Source organism: Sinocyclocheilus anshuiensis, unplaced genomic scaffold, assembly GCF_001515605.1.
Source record: "Sinocyclocheilus anshuiensis isolate Anshui unplaced genomic scaffold, SAMN03320099.WGS_v1.1 scaffold805, whole genome shotgun sequence".
Classification (NCBI taxonomy): domain Eukaryota; kingdom Metazoa; phylum Chordata; class Actinopteri; order Cypriniformes; family Cyprinidae; genus Sinocyclocheilus; species Sinocyclocheilus anshuiensis.
Window position 1 is genome coordinate 400,076 of NW_015540884.1, and position 10,488 is coordinate 410,563.

General features: G+C 36.2%; 1 protein-coding gene across 1 annotated transcript in view; it reads right to left on the reverse strand.

The window, feature by feature from the left end:
* LOC107688621 (protein FAM57B-like) overlaps nucleotides 1-8,330 on the reverse strand; it is a 26,082-nt gene extending 17,752 nt beyond the window's left edge. The window contains exon 1 of the mRNA XM_016486334.1: nucleotides 7,845-8,330. Within this exon, the coding sequence (XP_016341820.1) occupies nucleotides 7,845-7,966 (122 nt within the window). The 5' untranslated portion in view covers nucleotides 7,967-8,330. The remainder of the gene's footprint in view (nucleotides 1-7,844) is intronic.
* Between the last annotated feature and the right edge of the window lie 2,158 nt (nucleotides 8,331-10,488).

A 10,488-nucleotide genomic window follows, 5' to 3' on the forward strand; every position in this document is an offset into this window, starting at 1 on the left:
CTCGCGCTTTAGTATCATTTCATATCAAATCGCGAAAGAAACTACAAGCATGCAATGTCGCAGTTATGTCGTCAGTTAAGTCATGAAGTTACCAAAAAGGCAATTAAAGCTGCCTTAAAACTGTGCATGTATATGTATTATTTGGTATGGGTCACATTTAAGAACATGTCTCTGAAATGCAGTGGTTTTCCAAACTGTCCTGGAGCATCCCAGCACTGTCTCCCTCATCTAACACACCCGATTCAACACATCAGCTCACTAGCAGAGACTTGAAGTGAGCTGAAGTGGGTCAGAAAAGGTAAAGAGTTGTGAGAAACTATGATGCGTGTCAGATCCGCGTCATGTTCAGCTCTTAAAGCAACCAATATAACCTAATAACCCAGCTGCTGTGATGTCTGTTCATCCAAGAACAAAAAGAACAAAAGAGGAAATCAATAACTTTTGTAGCTTTAAGGATTCATCTTTATTTCATTTAGAATTTAGTGTTTGATCACTTCATCAGTTTCTGTATATTTAATTTTCTTGCTGAAGGGCACAGGTAGCTAAATATGACATTTATTATAATGAGTTTATGTAAAGATTGTTTTAAGTTCACTTAAATTAGAAGTTATATTTTAAAGTTTAATAAATGTTATGATTGATAGCTCTCAATTATACTGTAATGTTGAATGGCTGGAGTCAATAGTTAAATATTGGGGAAAGAAAAACAATTTCCTAGAAACATCAGTGATACCTTCAATCATAAAAAAAGATGTCATTAAACAAATATTAAAAATATACTGTCCTTATGTTGTTTCTACCTTGATTTGAAGACTGAATGTGAAATTATTGCAATATAAAAGTATATTTAAAAACTTTAATGTTAGGTGGGATTAATCGCAATTAATCACGATTGCGCGCTGTAGCCTGTATCATTTAATATTAAAGCACGAAAGAAACTACGAGCATGCAATGTCATAGTTATGCCATCAGTTAAGTCATGAAGTTACCAAAAAGGCGATTAAAGCTGCCTTAAATCAGCACATGCAAAAAATAAAATAAAATTCCTAGAGACATCAGTGGTATCAGTGATACTCACCTTCAGTCATAAAAAAAGATGTCATTAAACAAATATTAAGTGGGATTAATCACGATTAATCACGATTGATTTCAGACAACTATGCGATTAATTAGTTATTTTTTTTAATCGATTGACAGCACTAATATATATGCGATTAATTCGTTATTTTTTTAATCGATTGACAGCACTAATATATATATATATATATATATATATATATGTGTGTGTGTGTGTGTGTGTTTGTTTTTTCAGTGTATTGCAGTCATTATGAAGCCCAATATATTAGTCACATTATGCTGTGAAAGCAGAATGAAGTTTAGTGTAGAGCTCTGTCTAAGCCTCTGACTGTCTGGTGAACTGCACGGCTGAGCATTGTACATGGGATGACGCTTGCTCGTCATGACAACAGCGGTCACATGACCTGGGCCTGACAGCTTACGCCTGAGTTGGCCAGTAAATAAGCGCTCCCCTCCACATACACACACACAGAGAGCTCTGCTCCCCACATCCCTCCATCCTTGGAGCCTTGCTGCCTGAATACGGTCACAAGACCCATTTCACACAATCCACTCTTTGTATCCCCCTCTCTCTCTCACTTTTTTTTACAACAGGCTCAGAAAGAAAGCAAAAAGGGAGAAGAAGAAAATGCTTCTTTTGTGTAGCTTTGGGGGTGGCTCTTATGACATACTTTCTTATGTGTCTAAATATCATACACAGATAAAAAGTAGTAAACGAGTGCTCAATCCTCCTCGTGATCAAGGTCTAACTTAGCACAACTTTGTTACAACACAAGCACTTTTGAAGCAAATTGATTTACTCTGTGGATTTCTGGGTAAAGCCCACGGGCATGTATTTTCTAGTCAGCTCCTGTCTACTTGAATGACCAAAACCGTTAAAACTGTTTGCCAAGCTTACATTTCAAAAACATACAGCATGTCAAACACCAACAAAATCTCACAACCATATTCTAAATGTTTCTGTTTTTCACACCACGCTAAATATTTGTATTTTGGTCCGACTAAAGCATGCTCCTTTAATGCAGCGTTTTAGTGCACTTAAAAACAAATAGCGGTGAAACATTTTTCCTTTAGAAAGTGTTAGTAAATTTCACAAACTGAATTAAACTGAATTAGCACATTGAATTAAACATTACATTTTTAGGTAGAAAAACTAAAATAGTCTTTTCTTTTAAAATATACTCCAATAAGCTTTATTAACTTAAAAATATATATTTTTTGTATTACATTTTATTTTTATATTTTCTGTTTTCAATTTAATTTCAGTTAAAGTTTTATAAATTTTGGTCATTGTCAATTTTATTCGTTTTTGTTTAGTAAATATGTTGTTTTAAGCTTTAGTCTTTAGTTTTACTTTATTTAGTTTTAGTTATTTTTAGTATTAAACTAAATAAAAATGAGAAATGTTGTTTTTGCAACTATAAAGTTGAAATAATATGTTTATATTATATTTTATTTCAGTTCATGTTTATTTCAAGTAATGTTCAATAAATGTTTTTTATGGTTTTAGTTTCAGTTAACAACAATAACCCTGCGTTAAAGGCAAAAAGGTCAGGCAATGCCTTTCACAATAAATGAAAGCAGGACTTCCTTTCATATAGCCACCACATAAGCTGTGTGTGAAACCATAAAATGCTGCCTTATCAGTCAGTATCCAGAGGTAGGAAGAAGGAGATCTATAATACTTAAATAGATCTCTTATACATAGCTATCCATTAGCATTACCATTCATTTCAAAGGCACTTGTTTCACTACAGGACCCCCAATGGGTTTCCCATTTGAAATCTGCCATATTTGCTTACTGACTCTACCTCTTTGTTACTAACAGGAAAAAAACTAAACCCCTGCTCACTGTAGGGATATATATGGAATATAAAGGCCATGCCAAAAAGTCAAACCTGGTTTACCTTCATACAAAAACAATGTCTGTTAAGCCACTGACTGATTAGGCAGCAATGCAGTGGCCTTTGAGCATTGCAATTCCTTTCACTTATTTTTCTAGTGATCTGTCTCCTCTTTATACGGACGTTGATTTCAAGCCAGCTACAACATGTCTGTCTGCACTCTAAAAAATGCTGGGTTGTTTCAACCCATCTTTGGGTCAAAGATGGACTAACCCAGCTGCTGGGTTAAAAAACATTTTTTATTATATTTTTAACCCAAAAGTTGGGTTAGTCCATATCTGACCAAAAGTTGGGTTGAAACAACCCAGCATTTTTTAGAGTGTGACATTTTAAAGTGAAACCCTAAACCAGCTGTGGTTCAGCTGTGTTTGATTAGAGTTGGAACAAAAATCTCCAAAAGCAGGGGTTGTCTCCTTCCAGATGCAGGGCACCCCTGTGGTTAAATATCTAAAAATCATGTTTGCATTGTTAATCCAATCAAGTCTTGCTAGAGACAGTTTCAGTTAGCATACACATTTCCAGTTAAAATTCTGAGACGAACACCCTTCAATATGTCCTGTCTAGACTTCCAGTTTTAATGGAAAATATGAAGAAGAAGAAAAAAATACTAACGTTCAAACATTTTAGGATTTGTTAAGGTTTTTGAAAGAAGTCTCTTCACATAGGCTGCATTTATTTGATACAAAATACAATAAAACAGTAATATTGTGAAATATTATTACAATTTAAAATAACTGTTTTATATTTTAATAAATTTAATATAAAATGTCATTTATTCCTGTGATGGCAAAGCTGAATTTTCAGCATCATTACTCCAGACTTCAGTGTCACATGATCCTTCAGAAATCATTCTAATATGTTGATTTGCTGCTCTACAAATATTATTAATGTTGAAAACATTTTTGCTGATTAATAGTTTTGTGGAAAGAAGTAATAAATTTTTTTTTTCAGAATTCTTTGATGAATAGAATGTTTTGAATTGTCTGAATTGTCAGTTTTGTTAATTGCATGCATCCTTGATGAATAAAAGTATTATATCATAAAATTAAAAAAAAAACACTCGTCAAATAAATTCACAGAGTCTTATTGTTTTTCAGAGGTACATTAAATGTTATCATGTGTCAAGATATTGGTTACATTAGGAGATAATGGACATTTTAGGCCTGCTTTTACAAGGTTCTGTTAAAAGTTACATGCTCATAAACTGTGCTCTTTTTTTCTTATTCTTACCCAATGCGGTCACAGAAAATCTGTTGATGTTACATTATGTTTCTGACACTTAAAGGGGTCATAGGATGCCCATTTTCCACAAGTTGATATGATTCTTTAGGGTCTTATTGAAAAGTCTGTAACATAGTTTGGTTAAAATTTCTCAATGGTAGTCTAAAAAACACCTTTTCAGATCAAGACGTTTTTGTAGCACTTTCCTTTAAATGTTAATGTGCTGACCCCGCCCCTCTCTTCCTAGCTGCTCTCAGAGAGACTGTTTACTTTAGCCGCATTCATCGTGAAACTTGCTAATTAGCATATTATTAGGAAAGGCAATTTGCAAAGATTCATTACAAAACATTATACTCACTTCTTCTGTAGATGAGGCTGGATCATGAATGATTCGCGCGAACATAGACGCACAACTTGTAAAAGTGCATGTAGCATCCTATGACCCCTTTAAAGGGGTCATGAACTGCCTTTTTTATTATTTTGTACTGTTCCTTGAGGTCCACTTATATTGTTGTGAAGATTTTTACATCAAAAAACATTATAATTTAGAAGTAATTGGCTATTTTCTGTACTGTTGTGACCCCCGCATCAGAACGCTCTGTTTGAATAGGCGTGGTGGATTGAAGCCTCGGAAGTAAACGCCTACTGCTATGATTGGTTGTGTATGTTTGACAGCCTACACCCTTCATAGATGGATGCTGCTGGGATTTAGGTTAAAAACGCATAAATACTCAGTACATATCAAACTATCTGTAACAACAGACAAAGCAATAGTGTGTGACCACATAATAAACAGTTATAGTAAACAGTTACTCACACTGTTGTAGTGCGACATTACCGTCGGATCCAATATAGTCGGCACAGCATCGTCTTTTAGTTATTTTTAATCTTTCTGAAAATCCTGCACTGAATTGTGCCTTGTTTGTGAATGAATCTGCATCTTGTTGAATTCTGAGTCTCTTTATCGTTTGGTTTCTACGTAAACCTGCATTAGCCTCTCTTGTTATTTACACTACATGCATGAATCGATGGGCGGGGCTAAATAGGCAGTGATGTAGGAGCAGGTGTTGATCTTCTTCTGCAAAGGTGGGGTTTAGCCACACTATTACATCATAAAGTGGCACATTCCACAACCTGTTGTTTTGGCAGACTGGCTTCAATATCAAATTTGGAGTTCTGAAACTTACAGGATGTTTTTATAGAACAATGACCTCTTATATGGCAAAAGATCAAGGGAATTTTGATTTCCCAGTTCATGACCCCTTTAAAATGATGGAAATGTAAACCAACAAGCTGGCTTCATTACAGTCTGGATTGCCAGAGAGAGTGATAAATAACCATTAGTGATTCAGTGATTCAGACTGGTTGCCTCATTATAACATGTACAAACACACAGATTGAATCAACACTTCTGTGTAAAAGTCCAGAGTCTTTATTATCACTCCTCTAGCAGCCTTCATCCTCTTCACTGCAGTCTAGGTGCCTTCAGCACATCCTCTAACCGCCATCAACAGCAGTCTGAGCCTCAAGATCAAAGATCAACTACCCCTCCATCAATCCACGTCCATGTATCTATCTTATGTTAACCACGCAGTACGCCTTGTTGCTATCACACTATCCCTCACCAACTATTCAGCATCCACTGGATAATGTTGGTTAATCAATAACTCTTAATAAGAGAACAACATCTCAAGAAACACGACACTCCAGGCCAACACTCAATTTTATGCAATCTATTATTTTTCTGACCCACGAGGGCAGAGAACAAACTCCTTCGGTGATGCAGCTGTTCTTTTTTGTCATGGATTGGGTATTGATTGATCCTAGCTTTTTTTATCTTAGCTTCCTCAAACTGTCTGCAAAAATATATTGAATCTAAAAATAGCCTCTTTCTGTAACCTTTGTGCTGAGTCCATCCATATGTTGGTTTTCTTGGAAGGGAAGGAACGTGAAGAACCAATTCTGAATCAGGAGGCCTAGACTCTGCTGTAACATAATCTCATGCTGATACAGCAACTTTTTTTGGTGTTTGACTTTCAATGATTGACACAGTTGCATTGGTTTGGGAGAATCTAGCACAACAGGAACTCAATGGAAAGGTTGAAGCAAAATTGAAACAAAATATTACACAGTTTAGCCATAATATCAAATGACCTCCATAGACACACCAATCAGAAAACACAAACACTGATAGAATTTTATCTCATAAAACCCAAAACACTGCAAAATGAAGGGTGGCACATTAAAAAGCAAATCAAAGGCATTAGCTGGGATTAAGGCCATTGCTAAATAAAAATTGCCAAACAATTTCCCTTATCAAAGCAGAAACATACTGAGAACTGAGGGATTAGGTTCAATTACATTTTTCAATGTCAACAATAATTCAGACAATACAACTGAACAAGAAGTTATACTGTAAATTAAATTACCCTAGCATGGATTTAACCATGGATGTCAAATTTGTTCCATGTTGGTTACAAATCACACCAATAACGGCTTCAAAAAAAGATAAAATACATGTAATGCATTCTGCATCAAAATTATGAAGCCCAAATATCTCAAAGTTGAGTGCACGTATTGTTTTATTGTATAACATCTGATACATGCTTGGCTGTGTAAGCTAGAAAGAGCACAAAACTCCTGTCAATGACAATTCATGCTGAACTCACCCAGAACTGATCTGAAGCTGCTTATCAACATGCATATATGGATGACCACAGATAAAGGTTCCCCTCAAGGTTCCTTTACAAATATAAATAATGGCTAGTAGTTTCAAAAATGCAGATGCTAAGTTTGAGAACATCTCACACTAATGGTTAAGGGTTGACTCTGTGTACTGGGTTTGTTGCCCAGATTTGTTTGGATTTCTGGTTCAATTCAGATCATTAAACACCTATTTCACCCAGGCATGTTAGCACATTAATCTGTGAAAATATAGAAGAAGTCTGTACAAAGTTGTTCAATTCATGGTCATTCCCCGTGGACTGCCCATGGCTGAATTAATGAGGGAGTGATTAAGGTCATGAGATCAGCTGAATATATCATAGGATAACATGAACAGAACCGATTATAAACATAACTGTGCCCCTAAACACACAAGCCACAACATTAAACTAAATCAATCTGTCTACTGAGTGTTACAAGGCCAAGGTACACGCAGACCCATGGGGTCCTAGAAGGTCCTGGACAGATAGGTCTCAAAATAAATGCACATGGCCTGATAAAAATTGTACAAGGGAACAATAATAATAACGTTTCTAAATATTGTTTAAAAAGCTACTGTGCTGTGAAAATATAGCTTTTTCTATATTAGGGCCCCTAGGTTGACTGATTGACTGACTAACTGACTGACTGACTGACTGACTGACTGTTTGGGGGTCCCTGGGACAGCGATGCCCCAAGATGCAAACACTGCAGTGGGATTTTAACAGCTGGTATAATTGTCTCTATCAAGCTGTTAAAATTGACCACAATAACAAAACAGTTTGTCTCGTGTGAATAATACGGAACGTGTACACTATATTTCCATCGTTCAAACAGGCAGAATGAGACTCGTTTTGCTACTAAACAGCAATAAACAAGCAAATGATACTGCAAGATCTGTCTGGCCTTGCAGAACTGCTCAACTGTCACCAAACTCACCTCTCGCTGACAAGCACGACGTCGGCATCTGTCCACTGCTTGAAAATGGACGGGAGCACTTTTCTAAAAGTCAAGAAGAGACCGGGGAAGACCACAACGCCACAAAACAACACTTGCAACATCTTGTTCCGCTATAAAACCTGATCTGTTGTTTGGTCGAAAAATAGCAGCGCTGAGTCGGTGTGATCAGGAAAGCATTAGAGCAGCGGTTCTCCTGCCTCAGCAGCGCTCACTGTACTGTACACACACCGAATAACGGTGGAGGTGTCCGGTGATTGATTGCTCTTCACTCTTGCCTCACAAACCGGGACCAGCGAGTATTCTGTTACATGTTACGGTTCGTGAACTGAGGAGCTCCTTTAGCATGCGTTATCAGCTTGTCAGTAATGCGAAGCTGCGTGCATAGCGTCCGCAGAAACGATTAAAACAGTTGTTGAGACCGGGCACATATCCGCTGCTCGGCGAGCGTTGCTCAGTCCTGAGCGGGTTTAGAGTTGGAGGACAGTAATGTCCGAATCGTGAACGAATCGTTCTTTTGAATCGAACCTTTTTTGAATGAGTCATTTGAACCGGTTCACAAAAATGATTCGTTCACGAACCGGACTGAGCGGGTTTGTTTTTATTGAACATGATAGACTAAAATACATTTATCACGGCATTTTTATGTACAAACGAATACATAGATTAATAAAGCACGGCACGCCATGTACAACTGAACAAAGATGGGTTTTATCTTCCATCTTCCAATAAATTAAAGTAATTTATCTTCCCAGAAAATCTGCAGGCCTGTTTATGTAAACGTCAGACGTTTCAATAATTTGAAATTGTTACAAACAAAATCTTTTTTACTAGAGTTTGCCTTCATAGACTGACATTTATAGATAAAGAATTTACCAAGAATCAATATATGCTACATCAATTAAAAAAAAAAAAAGTCTGTTTTATCTGAGTGGTTCAGCAAGTAATTTTGCAGAATAATATAAATGCTACTACTTAAAAGATTGAGACAGACTTGGTTTAATGAATAGCTTTTTTTTCTTCAGCCGAGAAAAGCGAATTAATAGGCTAGTAGTATTGTTTCAATTCAAGTCTACCAGGTTAAGGATTCAAACATCCTAAATGTGAATATGCCATGCTGACATGTTTTGGACCACGTGATGACGTAAAGACCGAATCTTTTTTAAACGAACTGTTCGAAGCGACTCCTCTCGCCGCACAACAGCGCCATCTAGGCGCTTCGCCGTTAATAACCCCAAGTCGATTCTGTTTCTAAATAATTCACCATTAAAATGTCAGTGAGAGTCTTTGCTCATGAGTCTTTCAACTTGTTTTTACATAATGTCTTGAAAATAAAATGGCTTGTCGAAAGCTTGGATTAATGAGCTTTTTAAAACTTGTGGATATGTATCTTAATGTTGTCTATATTTTTGTGTACACAGGAAAAAGACAAAAAGCAAGCATAAAGGCGTTGGGATTGGGATCACGAACTTTATGAATTGTGGTAGCTACAAGTGATCACACCGTGCTGAGTACACTATATAATACAGGACAGCCTTTGTTCCCAAACAGCCTACACACTCCTAATCCATCTGTCCCACCAACCCCCACTCCTTAGCTGCCCGTTCATGCTGATTTAGGAAAGACGAGAGTGTGACTTCAACCCTTCAGTCCCCAGGACATAGTTTCCCGCAGGAACCAATTACAAATGCTCCTTGTTGTACCTTTCCACACCGCTGCTCCACAGTTTTCCCAATCCACGATCCAGGAACTAAAATAGACCAGTCCTTGCAAACCACAATGTCATATAATAACTTAATAATGTGAACACAACAAAATTTCTTCAGGCTTGAAGCCGCTTTAAGTAAAATATTATAAACCCATAACAGAACATTTTCTCCTGAACTATGCTGGAACTTCTCCAGAACTGAAGTCACATCTCCTTTAATGATTTTTGACATGGGATTATGTGACACAATTTCACCTGCCATTTTTGGCATATTTTCAAATGAATGTATTTATTTATTTATTTTCTTGACACAAAAGAAGTTCTTTTGCCACATATCAAGACAATTTCAGTTGATTTTTCTCTTCATTAAAATTGTTACACTACCCCTAATCACTTGTACTCAGACAATAGTAATATTTTATAGAGATTAAAATATATATGAAACAATATAAGAATAGAATATAACTCCACACTAATTGTCAAGAAATAGCTTGGGATTTTTAGATCATTTTAAGTAAACAAAGTATTTTAAGTATGCTATTATTTTAACTAGCAACATCAGAAGAACAAGTTAGTCTCAATTCATTCATTCTTTGAAGTAAACACTAGATTTGGCAATATTGAAAAAATAAATATTACACATTTTTATCTAACAATGTCAACTAGAGTAATCTGCAGCATGAATGAGAGTTCACTTTCAGTATTCTGTCTGCAGAAACTGAGCGTAGTGTTTTTGTCAGCATCTGATGATTTCAACATTACAGAAAATACCATGACATGAATGGTGACACATTCAGACCTGTGATAATTGATGTTTGTTGATCAATATCTGAATCATGTACAGAAACACCCTCATCTTCCTGATCCTGCTGCATTCAGGTATGGTTTGTCTTTTTTTTTTTTTTACAGATTTTGTAA